General features: G+C 38.4%; 1 protein-coding gene across 1 annotated transcript in view; it reads right to left on the bottom strand.

Moving 5' to 3' along the window:
* Positions 1–26,627, bottom strand: part of GABRA2 (gamma-aminobutyric acid type A receptor subunit alpha2) — a 134,360-nt gene that overhangs the window by 11,598 nt on the left and 96,135 nt on the right. Inside the window, exon 9 of the mRNA XM_070451945.1 lies at positions 3,657–3,859. Within this exon, the coding sequence (XP_070308046.1) occupies positions 3,657–3,859 (203 nt within the window). The remainder of the gene's footprint in view (positions 1–3,656; positions 3,860–26,627) is intronic.

Below are 26,627 nucleotides of genomic sequence, written 5' to 3'. Positions count from 1 at the left end.
CTGAGGATTGGGTTTCCCTGATAGCTCAGCTGGTAAAGAATCTGCCTGCAAAGCAGGAGACCTGGGTTCAATCCTTGGGTTGGGAAGATCCCCTGGAGAAGGGAATGGCTACCCACTTCAGTAAGTATTCTGGCCTGGAGAATTCCATGGACAGTATAGTCCATGGAGTCGCAAAGAGTTGGACACGACTGAGCAGTTTTCACTTCACTTCACACTGGTATTTGTGCTGAGGATGGGCAGGTTTTATCTATTTAGAGATAATAAACAGTAGACAATGCATAGTGTAGCTGACATTCCTACAAGTATTTTCAGTAAAATCCTTAAAATGAGAATCACATAGTAATATCAAGAACAAAAAAATAATTTTAAATGATTGTCTTTGGGGATAAATAAGAGCAAATGCTAGGTAAGCTGGACATACTCCAAACTTAGGCAAAGAATCTCAAAGAACAGAATGAACAGTGGCAGCTGTCAAGATTTAAGGAAGGAAGGTGATATTCTAAGACCTGTTTTAAAGGTCTGACAGAAGAGAAAAAGTTGCTGACTTGGACCTGAAATGGAGTCTTGGAGTATAACAGTATTCAATGGGTTCAATGGGAATCCCTTAAGAAAAATGAAAAATTGTCTGATTTGAAAATGTAGAGGCTGGAATCGTTCAGCCACAGGACAATAAATGGAAAGGTAACCTGACTACAGAGAGCTGAAAATTAAACTGAAAGTGAGAACACACACTTGACAAGCAATGCTTTCAGTAAGCTTGAATGGAAAAAGAAGAAGAATGGGAATCTGAGGATGGGGGAACGGGCGACAGAATCTGGAGACAGTCTTGCTTTTGCCTTTATGGTAAATTAAGTATATTAGGCATCATCAGAAACTTACGGGAAGCAGCTGAAAAAGAGAAGATGGCTTTGAAGAAGTAAGAGAAGAAAATAATAACTGATGGCTTAATATTGAAAAAGGAACAAGAGGAAAAGGAATCAAGAGATAAGGCAGAAGAATTAGTCTTGAGGAAGGTTCCAGAAGAATTTGGGAAGTTGAATAAATAGATACTTTCATATACAAAAAGGTATAAATAAGTGAAGTTGAATTATTTAATCCTGCACTAAATTTTTAGATCGATAAAGTTTTGTTAACTAATTTCACACCCGAGGCAAAAAGTAATGCACAATCTTGTGCAAGATCACAGAGCAAGCTAGGCTTTGTCTTCTAATAGAGGGCTCAAACTTAGCTTGAATATGAAGCAAATGAATTTATTTATCTGTTTGTGAAAACTAACCTTAAAGATCATCAGAGCACAATCTATGTATAAACTGTATGTTAAATACATATTTCTTTTTTTAAACATGCAATATTAAAATGAATCTCTGAGTGACTATCCTCATGAGACAAATTAATACTTGCCAGTTAACAAACCTTAAATAACTTTTTATATATGCTTCAGATTGACAGATCATTAAGTACATTTACTCATGTTTACTAACTCTCCAAAAATGAGGGCTTCCTCCAGTCTGGTTCAACTAAAAGGATCTCATTTTGGCCTATGGATAAAAGCTTTGTATTTCAGGAAAATTACTGTTTTCCACTTAATTAAATCTAAGGAAAACTAAAACAGAGTAAATTGCACTGTTTTTTTTTTTTTTTTTTAGGCAGATGTGCTAGTTTGAGGCTTTCCACTACACATCTTTTTAGCTGTAAGAACCTGGTTATTTCCAATAGGAAGAAACCTCCCAAAATGTATCTGAATCATGAAAATGGATGAGTACCCCCATTAAATCTACCACTGTAAAATATTAAAAGGTTTTCCATGCAGGCAAAGAAGTCTTGTCATTGGTATTACACTGCCAGATTTGATAGCAAAAATCAATTTATTCTTTTATTCAGCAGAACTTTTTGCAGTGCCTACTAATTGCCTGACACTGTGTTTGGCACTCTAGCTATGGAAAAGTGGTCAACAGCAAGCAAGGAGCCTGATGTCAGGTTCCCTTTAACTTAACCACTGAATTTTAAACACTTAGAACTGAGATAATACAAATTTTGTTAGTTGTTTTCCTGCAAATTAGGTTGGAGCATAAATGATTTCAACAAAGATTTATCTGCACTACATGTGATCTGCTATGTGGATAGACTTAAATCTAGTATTTGTCTCTGTCAGGGTATTGCTTTTAGAATGTATTATCAGGAATCTGGGTTTTTTTGCATTTATAGGTACTTGCATTTTCCAAGTTCAGTGGTTAAGAAGGCATATTATTTGATATGCCAAATCACAATATCAATTTGATTGGCACCTCAATGCATTAAAAATAAAATATCAATATATTTTTACTTGGATTTATATCAAAAACCACTAATTATCTTTTGTGATGTATTTGAAAAGCATTTTATCTTCAAAAAATGTTAGTATGAAAGTGCATGTGTAATTTATATAACTTAAAAGAAGTAACTGCATAGATAGCAATGAAAAAGCAGTATACTACATAGTATACTATATGGGGAATGAAAACAAATCAACAATAAAATGTGATGGGAATGGTGAAATAACCTAAAAGTTAAGCATAGAAAATTAATCAGATTTTATTTAATATTTACTCATTGACTATTAGTATACAGAATACAGCTTATAAAATGAAATAAATCAGCACTTGTTAAAACTTTTACAGTTTACAAAGTTAAGGGAAAAGACTACAATATCAATGTCAATATTATCATATAAATTAGAAAAAAATTATATTCAAATAACTGAAAAGGAAAATCAGCTAGTATGCTGTTTCAAACTTAATGGAAGGGTATTCAGGTAGATACTTTGTAGAAAAGAAACCCTTCAAGTAGAGCTTTTTATTATTATTGAGAAAACTTTACATCATTGTGATGTATACAAAAGCTCCTCTTAGGCAGACTGAGAAAGAGAAGGCCTATTTATCAATGCACAAAACTCAGGCTTCCTTCAGTACCTGAAACCAGAAAATAGACATCAATAATTCCCAAAGAAGTTAATCTTAAAGATAAATATTTTTTCTCTTGTGGAGTAAATGAGCAACTGACAATGCCCAGGCATTCCTACTTACTTACCTATTCCAAACAGCATGGGAGCGATTCCAATCCTGTTAGTTCTTTTACATCCAAGCAACAGAGAAGGTACCCCCATCTCTGAAGAGCGCTCAGCCCACTGATGGGGCCTGAGAGTCTATAATTGGGAAAAATTAACGCCCACTTTTCTTTTCCAAATCTTTTTACTGGAAAGCAGTGTGGTTAAAGGCATGAGCTTAATGGTCAAGCAGATCTGGGTTTAAGTAAACATTAACTTGTGTGAACTTGGGCAAGTAAATAACTTCACTAAGCTATACCTTCTTCATAAAAAAAGAGAGAGAGAGAATTAAAAAGAGATCCCAGTTATAAAGTGGTGGAGATTATATGAGAGACCATATGTAGAAAACTTGGCAAGTACTGGACACAGTGTCAGAGCTCATCTGATGCTCGGAAGTGGTTTTAACAGGAGTAATAACACCAGTGCTCCTAAAGGGTTTCAGGCAAGCGCATGCTTTAAAAGAAAGCTTTATGTTTGGATGCTCTTCATGTCAGATTTGAGGAACAGTATCTGTTACAAGCTAAGGGGGTTGAGGCAGCCGCTCAATCACAGTTAGAAGGAAGTTCTCACTTACCTTGTCATTGACGACACTCTTTCCATCCCAAGCCCATCCTCTTTTGGTGAAGTAATTAACAGTGGCAAATTCAATGAGGGCAGAGAACACAAAGGCATAGCAAACAGCAATAAACCAGTCCATGGCAGTCGCATAAGCCACTTTGGGGAGAGAATTCCGCGCACTGATGCTCAGAGTCGTCATTGTTAGAACAGTTGTTACTCCTGCAAAACGACAGGAAGCAAAATCATCAACAAATAGCAGCACGAAGGCACTGGAAATGTTTTTTCTCAAAAGGTACTTTCACCGCCACCTTTAGCCACTAGGAAAGCAACAGCCAAAAATCTTCCGAAAGAAAATGGTGCAGAGTTAATTATCATAAACGGTTCTTATATTTTCTTAAGTGATGACTCTGAAATGCTTTGCTTTTTCATTTTTGTTTGTATGAATCTCCTTTTCCTCTTAAGTACCACTGAGGTTACAAAGACTGGTGAAACTGAAGTAGAACTTCCGATAAGGAACGCAGGTACTTGAAATTGACCCATTTCCCATTAACATTAATTTTAAAAATCCTTCACAAAGCTTCACATTAATTTATTCATCATTTATTTGACTCATTCTAAGAAATGGACCAGTCATCCACACTAGTGACCACAACAGAACTATGATTAAGTTCTTCATTCTAAGTATAGCTAGGCTAAGTATGAAATTAATTCTAGACTGGCTAGTATTGTGAAGATGGAATTTCCTTAATAATGAGGCTTAGAATCTACAGAAAAATAAAACAAGCAACTAAATGCTATACCTTATAAAATATTAATCACTAATTTTAAGGAGTAGTTTATACCTCCATTGGTTTAAAGAATGTCGTTCGGGGAAATCACAATGGTTAAGTAAAAAGAAAGCAATAACTCAGAAGACAGTCACAACATCAGCAATCAAAATGTCTACAGTTCCCTGCTTTATCAGAGATTCAAGAGAGGATTAGCTATGTACAAGCATGCATGCATGATAAGTCTCTTCATTTGTGTCTGGCTCCCTGTGACCTCATGGACTATAGCCTGCAAGGCTCCTCTGTCCACGGGATCGTCCAGGCTAGAATACTGGAGCGGGCTGCCATGCCCTCCTCCAGGGCATCTCTCCAACTCAGAGATCAACCCCATGTGTCTTAGGTCTCCTGCACCGACAGGAGGGTTCTTGGTGCCACCTGGCAAACCCAATTACGTACACACAGGACATATTAAATTAAAAGAATCAAAAGGCTGGAGAAATGTTCATTCATATAATGAAATTCTTTTATATTTTATTTTTTACTTTCCCTTAGGATAAATAAAGCAGCTTTTTTTCTCACTTACCATAGAGTTGGCAGTTCAAAATAGCAGTAATTCTATTTAATTATGAATGAATGAACGTGGGAATAAGATGGTAGTAGTAGGAATGAAAGTTAGAAAGATAAATTTAGCTAAAAATAAATTTAGCTCACTTGCTGCTGAGTCAATACTATAAAACACATTTAAGAAATATATTGTGTTAACTTGTATCAAACTGTGAGAGATTTTAGATGGTGTTTCCTTTTGAGAATTTGGTACAGTACAATAATTAAATAGAATACAAGACAGTATGGACCCACACATACAAACAACAACCTGTCCCCCCATGTACACACACATACATAAATGCAATTGACATGAAGATAAATTTAACTTCATCAGCAGTCAAGGAAAAAAAGCAATAATGAGATGCTAAAAACAGTATTGTCAGAAAAATGTTAGGAAAACTTTGAAAGACTGATATTATCCTGGCATTGAAGATGATATAGATCAATGAAATTCTCTTTAGGGATTACAAACTGGTATACTACACCTAAGAAATTGTTGCCTAATCTGAGGTCATAAAGATTTAAGCCTATATTTTCTTGTGATTTTATAGTTTTAGATCTTAAATTTAGGTCTTTCATCCTTTTTGTGGTGATTTTTGAATATGGTAGATGTCCAGATCTATTCTTCCGCATATGGATAGTCAGTGATCCCAACACCCTTTGTTGAAAAGACTTTTCTTTCCCCATTAAATGATCTTATCACTGTTGATGAAATCAACTGATCAAAGATGGGTTTACTTCCAGACTTTCAATTCTTTTTTTCAAACTTGAAACTTTTTATTTTATACTGGGGTATATCCAGCCAGTCCATTCTAAAGGAAATCAGTCCTCAATATTCACTGGAAGGACTGATGCTGAAGCTGAAACTCCAATACTTTGGCCACCTGATGCAAAGAGCTGACTCATTTGAAAAGACCCTGATGCTAGGAAAGATTGAAGGCGGGAGGAGAAGGGGACGATAGAGGATGAGATGGTTGGATGGCATCACCAACTCAATGGACATGAGTTTGAGTACATTCCAGGAGCTGATGATGGACAGAGAAGCCTGGCATGCTGCAGTCCATGGGGTCACAAAGAGTCAGACACGACTGAGCGACTGAACTGAACTGAACTGAACTGAACTGACAGCCGATTTACAGTGTTGTGGTAGTCTGGTGAACACTGAAGGGATTCAGCCATATATATACTGGACTTTCAATTCTATTCCATTCATCTACATGTCCATCCTTATACAAAATTCACAATTTTGATAACATAGCTTTAGGGTAAGTGTTGAAATTGGGAAGCATGGGTCCTCCAAATTTCTTCTTCCTTTTCAAGATTATTTTAGCTATTCAGAGTCCCTTACACTTCCCGATGATTTCATGACCAGTTTGCTCATTTTTTCAAAAAATATCCTTGGAGTTTTGGTAGATATTGCATTAAATTCCTTGTTTGGGGAAATACTGCCATATTAACTACAATAAACCTTCCAATCCCAAAATGTGATATATCTATCCATTTTAATTGGACATACATGTCATCTTCACTATTTAGAACTTCAATTCCTTTCAGCAACATTTTGTCATTTTCAATTTATAAGTTTTTCACCTTTAAACTTAAATTTATTTATAGGCATTTTATTCTTTGGGCTGTTATGTAAATAGAAATACATTTATTTCCATTTTAGAGTATTCATTGCTAGTGTATAGAAACAAAGCTGATTTTTTGTGTGTATTAACGTCCCACCTGACATTTTCCTGACTGTATTATCTCAAATAGTTTTTCTGTGGTTTTATTAAAAGTTTTCTATATATAAGAATAGTGACCGCATATAGAGTTTTATTTCTTCCTTTCCAAATTGGATGCCTTTTATTTGTTTTTCTTGCCTAATTTCCCTGGCTTATGCCTGTAGTATGATGTTGAATAGAACTGATGAATGCAGACATCATTATCTTGTTCCTGATGTTAGAACTAGTTTTAATCTTTCACCTCCAAATATCCTCTTTATTGGGTTAAAGAGGTCCTTTTCAAGGGCTAGTTCACTGACTTTTTTAATCATAAAATGATGTTTTATGTTTTCAGAGTCTATTGAGATGATGGTGTGTTTTCTTTTTTTCCATATTCCATAAATCTATTTGGGATTATTACATTGATTGATTTTTGTGTGTTTAACCAGCCTTACTTTCCTGAGATAAATTACACTTGGTCATAAGTATGCAATCCTTTCTAAATGTGGCCAGTTTCAGTTTGTTAGTTTCCTGTTGAGAACATTTGAATCTATATTCATAAGAGGGATTGATCTGCAGGGAATTTTTTCCTCTTGTGATTTGTCTGGATTATTGAGCTTCTTGAATGAGTTGATTTGTGTTTTTCATTAAAGCTGAAAAATTCTGACCACTATTTTTCAAATCTTTTAATCCCTTTGCCCCTCTCCTCTCCTTCCTAGACTGCCACTGTACGCCACTGTACATGTATTGACATGCTTGATAATATGCCACACGTGTCTTGGGCACTGATTACTTTTCCTCATTTTTTTTTTTTACTCCCTGTTTCCCATACTTAAGAATCTTAACTGACTTCTCTCTGAGTTCACTGATTCTTTCTTCTGATTGCATAAATCCACTATTAAGCTCCTCTAGTAAATTTTTCTTTTCAATAATGGTACTTTTGAATTGCTGGATTTCTACCTGTTTACTTTTTATAATTTCTATTGATGTGATATTCTATGTTTGATGAGGCATCATTAGTACACTTTCATTCTTTAGACATGGTTTCCTTTAGCTGTTTTAGTTTATCTAACGTAGCTTATTTAAAGTCTTTATTTATTGCAACACTTGGGCTTCCTTAGGTACAGTTTCTAATGAATCCTTTTATTTTTGTAAATGGTATATACTTTTTAAATTTGCAGACCTTATATTTTTGTTGTAAACTGAACATTTTGAATACTGTAATGTGGTAATTCTGGAAATTATACTCTTGCCCTTTCCAGGGTCTTTTTCAATTGTGACTTGTTGTATTTACGGACTCTGCTTGTATAGTGACTTTTCTTAACTAATTCTGTAAATTCTGTATTCTCTTCATTTGGGGCGACTGAAGTCTCTGTTTTCTTAGCCTAATGGCCATCTAATGATTGGGAAGACTTTCTGAAACCCTGGAAAGCATAAATTTCTCTGTCTTTGCCAGGTGATTCTGTACGTAGGTTGAGGTATGTCTTCAACATTCAGCCACGCAGTTGCCAACTCTGCCTTAGCATCCACTTTCTGCTTGTATAGAGGCTTGAGGTCAATGAGAGGGGAGTGCTGTGGGCTTTCTCAGTCATTTTTGGGTATTCACATAACTGTGTATCCATGTGGCCTTCTAGATTCTAAGAAGTACGTTAGTATTTTTCAAATCACTTATGTGCAATTGATTCCCCAGCTTTTCCTCTTAAATCTTTTTGGTTAACCCATTGTTTGATCCAAAAGTTATCCATTGCCTCTGGTAGAGGCAGCTAAAATATTTGTCTGTAAATGCTTTCAGTGTGGATATGAGACTAGGGTATAAGTTTCAGTACCACAAAGATTACTATTCTTACCAAGATTCTACAATTTTTCTCAAATAAGTGTACTCAGGGTTGCAAACTGTTGGCTGATTTCTAAAGTTCTGATTGATTTGTAAAAGTTTTACCAGTTTCTCATTGCTTTTATGAAGATGTGGGATTTTAGTATTTCTTACTCCACCATTTTTGTTGATATCACTTCAAACAATTTGAATGGGTCTCCCCTGAGACCTAGGAATTACTTTCCTAGATGAGCCAGGGCAGGATGAAATACTGGATACCTGTGTAGTTCTGTCCTCAGAAGGCCTTACAGTCAGATTGCTGGGTTTGAATTCTGGCTCCACCAGTGGCTGCCTGTGTGATCGTGAGTAAGTTTCTCAACTATTCTCCTCATGTTTCATATCTTCAAAACAGATCTCTAGACTATTATCTATTTCAGAAGAATGTTGTGAAAGTTAAGTATGTATTTACCACAAAATCTGGGACATTGTGGGAATTTACTAAATGTTATCTATTTTAATTCTCTTTTTGTTGCTATTAATACTATCAGAAACCTACCTTACTGTAGTGATAGCAGGAAAATATTTAAAGATAAATGATACACAGTCTCCTTATTATGAACGCTGCTTGTAAAAGTAAAAAGGCGGTAATCAGTGATTGGGAAATAGTTTAATAAATTTTTTAATACCTACATTAGTGATTGGGATAACACTGACTGTAAAAAATCTACATTTTTTTCTTAAAAAGTTTCATGATCCAGTTTTCATAAAAGTTTATGCATAGGAATTTGTGTGTCAATATAGATATACTGTATGAACTTAGTAAATAAAAAAAATCAAAAAGGACATTCATCTTAAGTCACCACGTTCAGGAATAAGATAGCATGTGGTTTGGAATGATGAACTAGAAACTTTGTTTCTACTTCAAGTTCAGTTGAAATAGAAAAAAAAATCAGATTTTTTTCTATTATTTTATTTTTTAATTATTTTAATCGTTTAATTATTTTAATGTACAGTCATTTCCAGGTTTTCCTCTTAAATATTTTTGGTTAGCCCATTGTTTGACCCAAAAGTTATCCATTGCCTCTGGCAGAGGCTGCTAAAATATTTGTCTGTAAATGCTTCCAGTGATTTTTCTATTATTTAATTTCTTTGGTATTTTATCAGATAAACATGAAAGGACAAAATCTCTAAGGGTATTATCTAAGATAATCATATTGATATTAGTTACTCTGGGGAATTAACATTGGGGGAAATTCACTTTTTTCCTGAAGTGACCCTTCTTTGCTTCTGTGATAAGACAAAATGCAAAATTTTTAATTTAAACAAGAGATAATGACTTTTAATCATTTCTAATTCAACTGTGAATTTTGGGGAATGACAGATACATTAATGTGGACTAACAAAGAAAAATCTACAAAAAATGCATATTCAAATTATGGCAGACCATAAATTTAATTATGATTCTGAGTCCATACCATTAACTTAAAATTAGATTTGAGTCTAGTCACTCAAGCCAATAAAATGTTACAGCAATTTCAATATAAATTTTTTTCACCATACTTAAATTGCCCCTGTATCTAAATTTTATTTTCTTTCATCTGACTGTGGAAACTTGACATGAAAATTGTTAACACTGATTATAAGCTCTTCTACTTCCCTCTCTTTTTTCTTTATACTGCAGGGATAAGATTCTCATAAGTCAGCTTTTCTCTTCGTTAGTTCAGCCTAGTCTGTCCCATCACACTGTAGGTAGAAAAGCTAGGCATTCAAAAGGTGCACTTCCCTAAAAAGTTCACACACCCCCCACCTGCCCATCTCCCAGCAGTGGGCATTTTCCTGTTCCTCGTAAGGCCTCCATAAATGAATGTTTCCACAACACTACTTCAGCAGACTGTGCCTTCCCTTATCACCTCCAAAGGACCGCTGAAACTCAATGCTTCTTTGGGAAGCCTAAGTTTCTTTTAAGTAAAATAAAAGGCAAGTAGTTTATAAAGCACTTTCAGCAATAAAGTTTTATGCATGTATGTGAAAAACATGTGACTATTCCTCAGACAATATCTAACATATAGGTATTTTACATTCTGATTTTATTCTGCGTAGTATTTCTTATTCCAACTTGTAGGTGCCGAAAACCTCAGTTCACAGTAGCTGAATAAATGGTGTCAAAGAAAAGAAATGCTATGTGTTGACTGAAAATATACACTAAAAGGAGCAAATCAAATCGGAGAAATGATTTCACACAGAGAATGAAACTGTGGGCTCCATGGCCAGATGCCTGAATTCTAATTCTGTGAACTTAAGGAAGTTCCCTAGCGTCTTTGTTCCACAAATTTCCTCATTTGTAAAGCGGGGATTAGGAGTAGTGTTTTCCCACTGTGGGTTGGATCCCTGGGTGGGGAAGATCCCCTGGGGAAGGAAATGGCACCCCACTGCAGTATTCTCGCCGGGAGAACCCCATGGACACAGGAGCCGGGGGGGCTACAGCCCACGGGGTCACAGGTCGCATGGCTGAGTGACTGAGAAAGCATGCATCCTCCTGTTAGAGCAGCCAGAAGAGTTACCGCATGTAAAGCAATGCCTCTGATTCTAACAAGATACCTAGTGTAATGTCACTCTGAAAGGAAGGCTGGGGCATATTTAAATCAGAAAGATAAAATCCTCAAATTGTAAAGAATTTTCAGCCAACTAAAAATAAATAAACTATTTTTTAAAATCCTTGAGACCTTTATACCCATCAAATGCTTGTAAGTGAGTATTTGTGGTTAGGGTGTGGGGCGCAAGTTAGGAAGGAGATAGAAACCAAATAGGCACAAAAACTGCAATAGAAGAGAAACTTAAAACTGATACCACCTGCTGGTTGCTGGTAGAAATGGCAGAAACTACGGACTTCTGGTAACAAAATGTTGAATTCCCCACTCCACCCCACTTTCCCCCTGAGCCCAATGGACAAAACAATAATCACTCCTTCCCCCCAAAATGGTAATAATAATATTAACAAATACAGCAGAAGCACACTATGAAATCTGTTGTTGTGTTATTGCTAAGTTGTGTCTGACTCTTTCGCAGCCGCATGGACTGTAGCCCACCAGGCTCCTCTGTCCATGGGATTTCCAGGCAAGAATACTGGAAACGGTTGCCATTTCCTTCCCCAGGGGATCTTCCTGACACAGGGATCGAACCCGTGTCTCCTACCTTGGCAGGCAGATTCTTTGCCACTGAGCCACCTGGGAACCCCCACGCTATGAAAGACGGCAGTTTTATTTTTAAGGTTGATATTTTAATGCATAACTGTACTACTTCTTCTGATGGGCTTCTCAGGTGCTGCCAGTGGTAAAAGTCCCACCTGCCAATGCAGGAGACTAAGAGGCTGGGTTCGATCCCTGCATCAGGAAGATACCTTGGATGAGGGCATGGCAACCCACTCTAGAATTCTTGCCTGGAGAGTCCCATGGAAAGAGAAGCCTGATGGTCCATAGTCCAGAGGGTTACAAAGAGTCAGACAGGACTGAAGTGAATAGGCACCCACACACGCTATATCTGAACAATAGAAAAGTTGAAACTTCTATATATTAGAGGCAGAAATTATACTCAGATAACATATTGTCATAATATCTAATTATCTCAAACTCTATTAATTTAAAATTTTTGAACTTAGAAACTATTGATTATGATCTAGAATATGTTTGAAAGGTTAATTATAGTGTACATAATATTGTGAGGGATTTACAATTTTTTTATGCTTACGTGAATACATCATGGATTTAATAAATCCAAAACTCATATCCCTTTCCCCAAACCCTTTTCATCTTTATGTCCCTTTCTTAGTGAAAGGCTTTTGCAATCTGAATGAAGCCATTTTCACATTCCAGGTTGAAATGGCAGAGACATGGATAGTTTGTCAGTCCGGGCAACATACGGTTTCCTTTACCTAGAATTTTTTTTCCCTTTCACACATCCCTCTTTTTTATTACCAAAATCCTACTCAGTTCAGTTCAGTTCAGTCGCTCAGTCATGTCTGACTCTTTGTGACCCCGTGAACCGCAGCACACCAGGCCTCCCTGTCCATCACCAGCTCCCGGAGTTTACCCAAACTCATGTCCATTGAGTCAGTGATGCCATCCAACCATCTCATCCTCTGCTGTCCCCTTCTCCTCCTGCCCTCAATCTTTCCCAGCATCAGGGTCTTTTCAAATGAGTCAGCTCTTCACATCAGGTGGCCAAAGTATTGGAGTTTCAGCTTTAGCATCAGTCCTTCCAATGCATATTCAGGACTGATTTCCTTTAGGATGGACTGGTTGGATCTCCTTGCAGTCCAAGGAACTCTCAAGAGTCTTCTCTAACACCACAGTTCAAAAACATCAATTCTTCGGCACTCAACCTTCTTTATAGTCCAACTCTCATATCCATACATGACCACTGGAAAAACCATAGCCTTGACTAGATGGACCTTTGCTGGCAAAGCAATGTCTCTGCTTTTCAACACGTCTTAATAAATTATTGAGCACCTGCTGAGTGCCAGGTAGTTTGTAGTGCTGAGGACACACCAATAAACCGAACAGCAAAGATGCCTGCACCCGAAGAACGCACACTGGACCAACACACACAGCTCCACTCGCTCTTTCTGTAGGACGTCACCCATAAAGGCAACTGCGACCTGGTCCTATGCATACCTCCATCATATGACATCCTTTTTGAATTGTCTATTGGTTTACATGACTGTATAGCCCCCCCTAAAATTCAGGGATTAGAGTTTGTTTGTCATCTTCTCCCCAGAATGTAAGAGGGTGCACAGCAGAGGCTAGGAGGTCAATATATAGTTTTTTTAAATAAACTATTTGCCCAATGATCTGTAACTGATAAGCATTTCTTCTTTAGGATAAAAGCAAGAAATCTATTCCTTCTTTTATAAAGCAAGCAGGCTTTGAGTTCCCATTCTGTGCTGGGCACTGTGGAGCTGTGTGTGGAATTCGAGCCAAACCCAATCAGTTGTGTATGTGTGTTTTTTTTTCTGAAACAACACAAAATAATATAACATCACAGCTGGGTCTATGATGAACTGTAACTGGGTGATCCACCTAGACTGGGAAGTTGGGTTAGGCTTCCCCAAAGAAGCATGGGGAGAAGTTAGCAGGGTCACCAGGCAAGGCTGAGGAGAGAATATGCACAGGAGCCCAGCCCGGAGACACGAGAACACACGGCATTGTGAGGAACGGAGAGAATCCGGCAAGGTGGGAAGACAGGAGAGGAGGGTTTCCTGAAGAGCAGGTCAGCGGAAAGCAAAGGCCAGGACATCCAAGGCCGGCTTGATGCTGCTAAGATAAAAATGACTTCCACGAGCACTGCCAGAGCCCTACAGAGTTCATGCTAAACTGGTTAGTGACATGGTCGGCATTTCTTGTTTAGAAGATTTCTCTGGCTATTAATCTCCCATAGTTAACTAGGCTCCCCTGTTCATGGGATTCTGCAGGCACGGACACTGGAATGGGTTGTCCTGACCTCCTCCAGGGTACCTTGCCGACCCAGGGATGAGCCTGCGTCTTTGTTAGCTGTCCACTGGCAGGCACATTCTTTACCACTGCGCCACCTGAGAAGTATCAATAGTTAGGGTGATTGCTTTTATCTGCTCTGGCTTTTTTTTCAAACATTTTCTCTTTGCCTTTAGTTTACTGCTGTTTGAATATGATATGACTGTGTTTTTCCTTGTTTTTCTTTGTAGATAACTATCCTTTGTGGTGTCCTCTGAGCTTTCTGGACCTATGGTTTAGTTATTAATATTTTGTAAGTTTCAGTCACGATTATGTCAAATATTTCTTCTGTTCTCACTTTATTCTTCTCATATTACAATTACGGCTCTGTTACACCTATCGAAATGGTGGCAGAGGTCCTGAATGCTTTGTTCTGTTTTTGTTGTTATTTATTCAGTTGAGTTTTTTTCTTGCTTGAATTTCAGTTTGAAAGTTGAAATACTAGCTAATCATACTAGCTAATCCCTGGTGGTTCAGAGAGTAAAGCGTCTGCCTGCAATGCGGGAGACCTGGGTTCAATCCCTGGGTCGGGAAGATCCCCTGGAGGAGGAAATGGAAACCCACTCCAGTATTCTTGCCTGGAGAATTTCATGGATGGGGGAGCCTGGTGGGCTACAGTCCACGGGGCTGCAAAGAGTCAGACACAACTGAGCGACTTTGCTTTGCTTTAATCAATTATTCATTCTGTAGCCTCAGAGTTGGTTGATGAGTCTGCTAAAGTCATTCTTCATTTCCGTTACTGTCTTCTTTATTCCTATCATTCCTTTTGATTTTTAGAGTTTCCATTTCTCTGCTTTATAACCAACCTCTTCTTGCAGGTTGTTCACTTCTTCCACTAGAGGTACTAACATACGAACCATCGTTACTTTAAATTCCTTATTTTATAATTCCAGCGTCCCTGTTATGCCTGAGTCTCTGTCGTTGCTTTTTCTCTTCCAACTGTGTTTTTTTTAATGTTTCCCTTTGGCACGCCTTCTAATTTTTACCCCAAGTATTAGTAAAGTGTAATTGACATACATCACTGATAATTTTTCGTTAAAAGCTGACCATGTTAATTTGGGCAATAGGGACTGACATAAACAGACCCTCAGGATAGGATTTGAATTAATCTGGCTAGACAGTTGTGTTTAATGTCTGCTGTCATCACAGGTGCCATGGGGTTCAAGGCTTTTTTGTTTTCTGGTGGCTTCCAGCCTTGACCTTGGGCTTTCCTAGCTACTCCTTCTGCCAGGGAGACGGCGCCTTCAGCTCTTTCTGCTCTAAGCTGCCGCTATTCTACAGGCATCATGGGTGTGGTAGTAAGGCGTACGAAAGGCAGACTGAACTATTAATAAACTCTGATTTGATCTCAGGCTCTTAGGCAGCCTGTGTCTCAGACCGTAACATCACAAGTGTTTCTCTTCTGGTCTGGTTTGATTCCCCTTCTCCTTCCTCCCTGCAGTGGCTGTAGCGTGCCCAATCTGTTTCCGTGATGCTCTGATCTCTGCTGATAGCACTTCATTTTCTCATATCTTCTTAGGTGAGAAAGTAAGGCTGGAGCGGCTTGAGTGGGAGGAATAGACTCTGTCAGCTGGGCTGAGGCTCCGGCCAAGTGCCTTCCCCTGGACACAGGCTGTGGTTGTAGAAAAGGCTCTGGTTACCGCTTCAGAAAGATTCTTCTCCTTACCCCTTCCTCTGCTATTGTGAAGAATGCCTATCTCAGATCTTTAGCCTGAGAATCGAGTGGGATTCCAGGAGGTAAACTCCCATGAACATGTGGGGCTCCTTCAAAAGTCGTTTCCTTCTCTCACATGAGCACATGTTCAGCATCTAACAATTATGAAAATAAGCATTTAAATACCTCTACCAGTGCATGCTGGTAGGGGTATACCATACCAGATGCTTTGTTTAAGCAGCATCTCCTCCAGGTAAAAAGAATCTTAGCTGTGTCTCTCTGGATGTGCCTCAGTTCAGTTCAGTTCAGTTCAGTCGCTCAGTCGTGTCCGACTCTGCAACCCCATGAATCACAGCACGCCAGGCCTCCCTGTCCATCACCAACTCCCGGAGTTTACTCAAACTCATGCCCATCGAGTCGGTGATGCCATCCAATCATCTCATCCTCTGTCGTTCCCTTCTCCTCCTGCCCCCAATCCCTCCCAGCATCAGGGTCTTTTCAAATAAGTCAGCTCTTTGCATCAGGTGGCCAAAGTATTGGAGTTTCAGCTTCAGCATCAGTCCTTCCAGTGAACACCCAGGACTGATCTCCTTTAGGATGGACCAGTTGGGTCTCCTTGCAGTCCAAGGGACTCTCAAGAGTCTTCTCCAACACCACAGTTCAAAAGCATCACTTCTTTGGTGCTCAGCTTTCTTCACAGTCCAACTCTCACATGCATACATGACTACTGGAAAAACCATAGTCTTGACTAGACAGACCTTTGTTGGTAAAGTAATGTCTCTGCTTTTTAATATGCTGTCTAGGTTGGTCATAACTTTGCTTCCAAGGAGTAAGCGTATTTTAATTTCATGGCTGCATTCACCATCTGCAGTGATTTTGGAGCCCAAAAAAATAAAGTCTGACCCTGTTTCCACTGTCTCCCTATCTATTTCCCATGAAGTGACGGGACCAGATGCTGTGATCTTAGTTTTCTGAATGTTGAGCTTTAAGTCAACTTTTTCCACTCTCCTCTTTCACTTTCATCAAGAGGCTTTTTAGTTCCTCTTCCCTTTCTGCCATAAGGGTGGTGTCATCTGCATATCTGAGGTTATTGATATTTCTCCCAGCAATCTTGATTCCAGCTTGTGCTTCCTCCAGCCCAGCATTTCTCATGATGTATTCTGCATATAAGTTAAATAAGCAGGGTGACAATATACAGCCTTGACGTACTCCTTTTCCTATTTGGAACCAGTCTGTGGTTCCCTGTCCAGTTCTAACTGGCGCTTCCTGACCTGTATATAGGTTTCTCAAGAGGCAGGTCAGTGGTCTGGCATTCCCATCTCTTGAAGAATTTCCCACGGTTTATTGTGAGCCACACATGGATGTGCCTGCCTCTCCCCAAACTGGGAAGGCAGTTTGCCCGTCACCTCAATTCTATGACTGCAACAGCAGTCCTTAATTTTCACTTGTTCAGCTTTCTCTAATTGCGAAGATGGGAGTGACAGCTTGCGAGCTCTTCACATGCCAGAGATGAAGCCTGAAGCTCAGGGCCTTGATTTGAACACATGATTTCTTACAATTTCCCATGTTATTAGTTATATGTCTGCGTTTTGTTTTTCTTGTGGGTTTCTGGTTGTGTTATGGGTAGTTGAGTTTGACAGTTAATCAGAAGAGCTAGGTAATGTTTAGCAAAGTAGTGAATCAATATAATATAATCTTATGGAAGTAAATAATGAACTATCAGCAGATGACTGATAGTCAACAAGGCGAATTCATAAATCTCTGCATTTGGCCAGCACCATTCAATGTGAAACAGATGCTCTAACAGTTCATTGTGTTCCTGCTAACTGAATCTTGAAAGGGGAGCTTTGAAAACATATGAAAATGAGTTATAATAAAATGACAGAGTATTGTTATATCACTGAATCTACTTCATTTAAAAATAACTTGTTAAAAATAGGACAATTCAAGAAATAAACCAAGTTTTTAATTATATGTACCTGATGTATTCAGTTAGGTTGCCTAATATTTGTTCCTCTACTAACTAGCTTGATCATATTTTTGGCAAAAATATTACTTATAAAATCTGGCCAAATTATTTAATGCTTTTACTGTAAGCATAAACAAAATCATACTGAAGTTTGAAAGTAAGAATAATATTCATACAGTAATGTTATTGACCCTAATTTAACATTTGTGAAACATACTAAATTAATAAGATATTAAAAACTTTCATGATCCAGATGGAAATGTATTTGCAATCAATGTTAATGTTAACATACAAATACGGATATGAATATTCAAGAACTCTGGGGAATCAGTGGTGGAACCTCAAGCTATGGGGATCAGTGAATATTCCCAGTCTGTGTTCAATGCCCCTTCTAGGTTATCAGAGAGCACCCTGAATATTCCTAGACCATAGCATATCATTATATATATATATATATGTATTTGTTTACTTTCCTTTCTCCTCAAACAGACTGTGAGTGTAGGAATCACATCTTTCTTGCTTACTTTATGTCGCTAGGGCTTCCCTGGTACCTCAGCTGGTAAAGAATCTGTCTGCAATGCAGGAGACCCCGGTTTGATTCCTGGGTCAGGAAGATCCACTGGAGAAGGGATAAGTTACCCACTTCAGTATTCTGGCCTGTTAAATTTCATGGACAGAGGAGCCTGGCAGGCTACAGTCCATGGTGTCTCAGAGAGTCGGACATGACTGAGCGACGTTCACTATGTCTCTAAGGTCTAGAATAGTGTCTGGCACATGTTTTCTCATTGAATGAGTTAATATAGTTTTGAAGCAAATACACCTATTTGTGTGGATACACACATATAAGTAAGTGGGTATGTTTGTGTATGTTTTGGGTTAAATACATAAACACACAAAAATATTTTGATAGTAGCTGTTTTCTCCCCAGAATTCAATGACTAGGGAAATGGGATTAAGAGATGTATGATCATTGAAACAGTTTTAAATAAATATTTTACGTACTCCAGAAATATAATTAAAATACTATATATATAACATTTTACATATATATATAAAGTAGTATGTACATAGTATATGGTGAATATATTACATAGCTATATGTAATATATATAATACATAGTTACAGATGTAATATATACATATATAAAATTATGTATATAAGATAAGGTTAGAGTTAATTCTTAGAAAAGGTATTAAGGTAAACACCAACTAAAGACTATTCTTCACAGTGAGCAGGTAGGAAAGCAGATAAGATAAAATAAAAGTACCCCTCCATCCTCTCTCATTTAACAGTTTTGGTGTAAGATATCTGAGGTTAATAAGACGACTGTGGCATCAGAGACCCAGGCTTCCTCCCTCTCATTTCCCTGTCATTTTTATGGCAGCATCCATGTCCCTGAGGTTGAAGGGGGCTCTCCAGCACTCGGCCTGCATTCCAGCGAAAGAGAGGGGAGGATGAAGAGGGGCCCATACCCTTACCTTAAGGGCACAGTCTGAAAGCTCAACACCTAACTTTTACTCGTGTGTCTGTGAGAATTCAGTCATGCGGCCACACCAGTGGTAAGGAAGGTCTGGAAATGCGTGGGAATGCACGTCAAATCAGTGTAGTCTCGACCTGATGTACACAACTAGAATCAAGACCTGCAGTGTTCTGTAAGTTATTAGGAAATAACTAGTCATCTCTGACAGATGAGGCCTGTGATGGTTCAGGCACAGATTATGTAAATTGTCTGAAAAACTGGGAAAAGAAGAAAGGAGTATTTTATATTAACCCTCTAAGATATCAAACTATCTGCTAAAACAAAACTTCAACGTATGTACATACACTGGCCCCCTGGAAATCAGTCCACTGTGTTTGCTATGCAAATACAGCTTTGAGACAGTTCCAAAGCTCACTTCCCAATCGTGTGGTCCTGTCTAAGTAGGACTGGAGAGCTAGTGCTCCCACGCAGGTTCTGTCTTTGGCCCACTCTTCTCTAGTGTTCTCAGGAGGCTGCCCTTTACCACTTGTCACTCAATTGTTCAGATTCCACAAGGCAACATAACTGTTCTTCCACTCCTCTTACTTTACTGTGCTTCTGGGCAATATAATTTACTCTTATTTCCTAATCTGTGCTCATATGACAAATATCTTTAAAGATGTATTTTATGAACTCCAGTGACCATCTTCCTGATATCTCTAATAAGCTCAATACCAGTTTATTAAGCCTCCTACATGACATTAATTTTTAATTAAAAATCTATCCAGTCTATCACATGCCTGCCACTGTGTTAGATAAGTATATACAAAAAAACATGAATTATATGCTGATGGAGAATATCATCTACTGGAAGACAGATAATTAACAGGCAAATTGCACGGATGGTATAGTAAGTGGTAGAGAAAGTATTGCTGCTCTGAGACTACCTAAAAAGTACCTATCCAAGATTTTGGGGTCAGAGAAGGCTTCCTATAGGAAGTGATATAGCAAAGGAAATTTGAATAATCTGAGGAATAGGTTCAATGAAGGAAAAACATGCTCCTGGGTCTGATGTAGGTCAGTGGATAGAAAGGTACACTCCCAACAGGTTAGGCTGGGGAGGCCCATAGAGGCCAGATAATCATGGTAAGGGCTTCAGGCAATGACTATAACGTACCGTCATAGAGAAGCTTCATGCAGAAGAGGGTTATATAAGTAGAACTGAGTTTTACAAAGATGACTTTTGCCACACTGTGTAGAATGGAATGAAGAACAGTAAGACTAAGGTCAGAGAGGCCAGAGAAATCTTATATAGTGACCCCATACTGAGAAATTCCATAGAAATCTCAAATTTTAGCCTTCACAACTATATCTATAATCTAATCCAAAACTTACCACATCTCCCATAATTCTTTATCATAAAAATGATGTCACATTTATCTAGGCACTCAATAAGCAATCCGGGAGTATTCTGCAATGTTTATATTTCTCTCCCCTTCGGATTCACTATGTCCTACATATTCTCTCCCTAGCTTCTCCCAAATCCATGACTCCTTCTCAACCAGTGTTCATTCAGGCTTTCATTATTTCTCACTTGGATTATATCAATTGTCTCTTAAATAGTCATCATCTATCACTCATACCATTTCAACCTATTTACACAGTACTTCTCATAATTGTCTTGTCTAAACTCAAAGGCATCCATTTTACTCTCATTAAAATACATTTCAAGCAGTTTCCCTGGCTTTTGTTGTATTGTTCAGTTGCTAAATCATGTCCGACTCTGTGATTTCATGGACTGCAGCACACCAGGCTTCCCTGTCCCTCACTATCTCCCAGAGTTTGCTCAAATTCATGTCGGTTGGGTCAGTGATGCCCTCCAACCATCTCATCCTCTGTCACCCCTTCTCCTCTTGCCCTCAATCTTTCCCACCATCAGGGTCTTTTCCAATGACTCAGCTCTTTGCATCAGGTGGCCAAAATATTGGCTTAAGTCCTTCCAAAGAATATTCAAGGTTGCTTTCTTTTAGGAATATAAGCTGTACATAAACTGGCCTCTAACTATTCTTACAAACAGAAGAATTTCATGCCTGAGATACACTGAGCAATAATCTGTTTTTCTTCATATGTTCTGTGTTGCTGTGACAATCATGTACCCTCTGCTGAGAATACTGCCTTTTCCATGATGGTGCTTTCTGAGCTTGGCTTGACTTCTTCCCTGGGGCCCCTCTGATTTTCTCAAGTTTTACTGCTTCCTTCTTGGTGCTCTCACCTGATTTGGAACACTTCCTCTCTTCACATTTATGTATATGTCTCTCCAACTCTGCCATACTCTGAGCAGTTTGTAGGCATCTGGAAATGTTACCACCTAACTCAGATTCTGATAAAAGTAAATACTTATATGCCATTGTTTCATCGAGTGAAATAATTAAAAATCTATGAACAGTAACATTAGGGGACCATATTTACAAATTCTCAAAGAAGGAACAAACAGGTTAAGAAGCAAATAAGCTTTAGAATGAAACGGAGGTTTCACCACTACATTGTACCCATGAATGGAATACAAAAATGGTATAAATTGATGCATAAATCATGTATTCTTACATTAGTTCAGATAGGATTAAAAAGTATCACTTTGGAACAACTACTGTGTGCCAAACATTATTAAAAGAACTTTTTATGTATTACTTTGCTCAATTCTTATAACAGCCCTGTGAGTTTGATACCAGTATCATTCTCATTTACAGTTGAGGAAACTGAGGCTAGTAAGGCTGATATCTTACTGAGGATCACACTGTTAACAAGTGGCTGAAGCAGGATACAAACCCAGGCAGACTGCCTCGGAAGTCCACACTCCACTAAACTGTACTGCCTAATCCATAAATGGTCTTCTCTTTCAAAGCCAACTGTATGTCCATATTATGCAATTTTCAATATAATGAATCGAACCCTTGTGTTTTACTACTTCAGCCCTAACAGCTCCACACTTTTTAGAGCTAGATCATGCATCAAAGTGTTTCTGCTGCTCGAGCAGTGACTATGCTATGCACACAGGCAGTGTGCACTAGAGTCAGGCACAGATTTGGATTTTGCTTCTGCCATAGCAGCTATGTGAACTAGCTAAGATTCAGCAACTTCTCCATCCGTAAAATGAAAATGTTATTTTTTAGGATGGGGGGATCATTGAGAGGATAAAGTACACGATAAATGTCTAGTATATAAAATCATCCATCAAATGTTAAATTATCCTCCCTTCTTTCTCCCTTTCCCTACCACTTTCTCTCTCTTAGCCTCAGTGGCCTTATCTCTGAAATGGGAACTATGATATGACTTGAACATTAAATGATACATGCAAATGTCCCAGTTGGAACCTGTCAATCAAAGAGCCTTACGGCTCCTGTTGGTTCTGAGTTCTCCAGGTCCCCATGTCTAGATAGAGCAGCTAAGAATTCAGACCAAGGATGCAAGAGTCCCATCTAGTGGTGGTTTAAGAAAAAAATCAAAAGACGTAGGGATTATAACGACTTAAATCATTGCTTAGAAATCCTTGCGCTAGTTTATTTTAGTTATTCATTTCCTACTTTGAGAAATAATTTACTGTGGCTCACAGGAAAAGAGAAAGGAAAGCGTTGGACTGGATTCTTCTCTGTTCCTCCAATGTCCAACATCTCTTCAGAATGGATGTCTGGACTTGTTAAACTCTTTATCTATATGGCTGGACTACTGTGTTCCTATATCTCTTAAAGGATGTGATTCGATTCCTCATTTAGGCGTGATTTGTAGCCTAGTGCTATCAGATGAATTTAGCAGTGTCATTATACCTATAGGGTTGCACAGAGTCGGACACGACTGAAATGACTTAGCATATGACTTTAAGACCGATCTTTTGCAAGAAACATCCATCAATCAAAATCTATTATATTTGAGAGATGACTTCCAAGAAATCTTGCATGGCTTATATCTAATCTCAAATGTTATCAGAAATGAACTGGAAGTTCGGGTTAAGGAAAGGCTAGATTGAACAATGGTTGAATACAGCCTTTCTGGGGATCTCCATATCTCTGTTCCATCACAGAGGAAAACAGTCCAGTGTAACTATTACACACCACAGGAACTGTTATGAACTGCAAGTCTGTGTCCCCCCAAATTCACATGCTGAAATCGAATCCCTGGCGTGATGGAGGTGGGGCTCTGGAGAGGTAATGTGGTCATGAAGTTCGGGTCCTCACTAATGAGATTAGGGACCTGATAAGAAGAGGTCAGAGAGTTAGCTCACTCTCCTTCTGCCATGTGAGGATACAAAGACCCCACCATCAGGCAACCTGATACACAACTTTCAGCCTCCAAAGCTGCGAGAAAGAAATTTCTGTTGCCTCTTAACCACAATCTATGGTACTGTGAGCAAGAGTCTAGCCTAAAATAGTAGTATTCTGATTTCATAAGTTTAAAATAAGTTAATATATCCAGTATGATGACAACAAAGCAATGAAAGAACAGACCACAGAAAACACTCAGTATGAACTCCCCACTGTTATCAAATCTTTTTACTATTTCAATCTTATAATTGTACTGTCATAAAATGCATTGTGCCTGTTCAAATTTTAATAGTTTTGGTGATTTCTTATAGCTCCCTGAGGTGATTTAACTAGGGAGATGTTATGCTATTTGTGATAAATAATGCATCATTAAATAATTTTTATCAAAAAAGTCACCCAAGTAGAAATCATTTCCTTGAAAGACTAGGAGATATGTGAAAAAAATAATAGTTTTTATTTTTTGACTGTTTAAAAAACTGAGAATAAATATGCACTCAAAATCTTGCTATAGTGAAACTAAATATTTAATAACCTAAACCTGTTTAAATAGTAAAATAATCACAGTAAAAAAAAAATCAATTATTTTCCATTTTGTTATTTCAAAGCTCAAGTGAAGGAAAAAAAAACTAAACAGAAAAACTAAAAATAAAAACAAAACAATAACAGTAAGAACCCCCTTGAAACGCCTGATATCTCCCTTATATATTCTATGAGGTTATTGAGCTTTCACAGATGAAATCCAAGGCAAAGTATAAGAATACTGTCAAAAGCAGCAATCAAATTCTCCACCTCAAATTAAAATTAAACAGGAGTTTCCAGTGACTGAGGTTCATAATATAAGTAGCAGTGGTTCAGACGGTAAAGCGTCTGCCCACAATGTGGGAGACCCAGGTTTGATCCCTGGGTCAGGAAGACCCCCTTGAGAAAGAAATGGCAATCCGCCTCTGTATTCTTGCCTGGAAATCCATGGACAGAGAAGCCTGGCAAGGAGGGTCGAACATGATTCAGCAACGAAACAAAATAAGCAACATACTTTTAAAGACCTGGATTAACTACGTGAATTTTGCTTAAAAATGCACCATTATGAAACTAGGACAGGAATGAATTTTGAAAGGTCACTTAATGTATTAGTTACTATACCATAGTCTGATAGTATCAACTTCTGGGCAGGAAATAGATCAAAGGATCTGAAAAACTTCAATAAACAGCTGCTAATACCAATAGTTAAAAAGAAAGAAAGTGAAGTTACTCAGTAGTGCCTGACTCTTTGTGACCCCATGGACTATTGGCCTACCAGGCTCCTGCTTCCATGGGATTTTCCAGGCAAGAGTACTGGAGTGGGCTGCCATTTCCTTCTCCAGGGGATCTTCTCAACCCAGGGATTGAACCCGGGTCTCCAGCATTGTAGGCAGACGCTTTACCATCTGAACCAGCAGGGAAGATTACCAATAGTTAACTATTTTGCAAATCTGAATATTCACCTCAAGTTCTGATCTATGTTTATTAAGCCTGATTCTCAAACAGAAATTACCCATGTTAGAAACAATTACCCAGGAGATTTCTGATTTCAAACTCTGAAAGCAAAAATAAATAATTTGATGGGAGAGATTAAACCAGTCAGTCTTGAGGGAAATCAACCCTGAATACTCTTTGGAAGGACGGATGCTGAAGCTGAAGCTCCAATACTTTGGCCATCTGATTTGAACAGCTGATTCATTGGAAATGACCTTGATGCTGGGAAAGACTGAAGGCAGAAGGAGAAGTGGACCACAGAGGACGAGATGGTTGGATGGCATCACCGACTCAATGGACATGAACTTGGGCACATTCCAGGAGATGGTGAAAGACAGGGAAACCTAGCGTGCTGTAGTCCATGGGGTCTCAAAGAGTCAGACATGGCTTGGCAAATCAACAACAACAGAAGAAAAAGTGAGAGCATTTGAGTGAGAGAGCTGTAAGGTCAAATTCTTTCTTTGCTACTGACCTGCTGTCTGATAATGGAGTAATCTAATACAGGTTTCAAAGTTCTTCTCTGAAAAGTGGGGATAATCACTTTCTTAGCTGGGGATACTTTTTTCAGAATTAAACACTGGTTACATCAAAAGTGTCTAACACAGTATATGACCCATAGAGGTGCCCTAAACACTATTTAATTTTTTTTCTCATCATTATGACCACATAGATTTCAGTGTCAGAAATAAGATTGGATAATCTGTCCTTATACCTTGAATGGTCTTGACTGTTTTGAAGTGACAGTTGCATGTCCTGAAAAAAAATCTTAAAAAAAAAGTCACTGGCAAAATAACAGCATACACTTTTCATTCCCTTCCTGTGCACTTAATAATAATTCATTCTCCTCAATTACGCTGAAGCAGGCTACCTATTTTCCTGAAACAACTCCTAAACCTAGCCCTAGTCTAGGACCAGCAAGGCTTTCTAAGTTTCCTTGCCATGGCTTATTAATGCATTTTTCTTTAGTCACTTTCCTAATTGGCGGTGGCTGACTGGATGACTCTGACCGCGGGGGGAAGGCGGCTGGCGGGCTGGTGGCTTGCTGGTTAGCATGTGCCGCCTCGTGCCAAAGCCAATCCTGGGATGCCAGGTGTGCGGCCTGTTAGCACTCCACAGCCCGTGCCCCGTGGAAGACGGAGACTTGGAACGGGCTTTGCAGAGGCTGGATTCACCCTGCACAAGCGTTCTGTTTATTGGCTTCATATCCTGCAACCACCCAGGCATTCTATTCTGCTGCCACTTGATCCCCGCTTCCCAATTAAAACCATCCACGTCTCCTTCTAAGGCTGCCCTAATTCTTCAGCCTAAATAGGCTGAAGCTGTATCCAGATGATTTTCTGATTTTCCTCTCTTTTTAACTTTTTTTCAGCTTTATTATGGTGTAGCTGGAAAATAAAATTATAATATATTTAAAGTGTACAGTGTGATGAAATGATATACATTATAAAAGGATCCCCATCATGGGGTTACTTAAACTCATCTCACATATTTACCGTTTTTCTTTCTTTTTGATGAAGACACAGGTTCAATTCTCTTAGCAAATTTCAGTTACGCAACAGTGTTATCAGCTATAGTAATCATGTTATACGTTAGATCCTCAGACCTTATCCATCCTGTAGCTGAAAGTTTGACCCTCCTCTCAGCCTCTCCCTAGGC

The sequence above is a fragment of the Odocoileus virginianus genome, chromosome 21 (assembly GCF_023699985.2).
Source record: "Odocoileus virginianus isolate 20LAN1187 ecotype Illinois chromosome 21, Ovbor_1.2, whole genome shotgun sequence".
NCBI lineage: Eukaryota > Metazoa > Chordata > Mammalia > Artiodactyla > Cervidae > Odocoileus > Odocoileus virginianus.
Note: the sequence above shows the minus strand (reverse complement) of the source record. Positions and strands in the feature narration are given on the sequence as shown.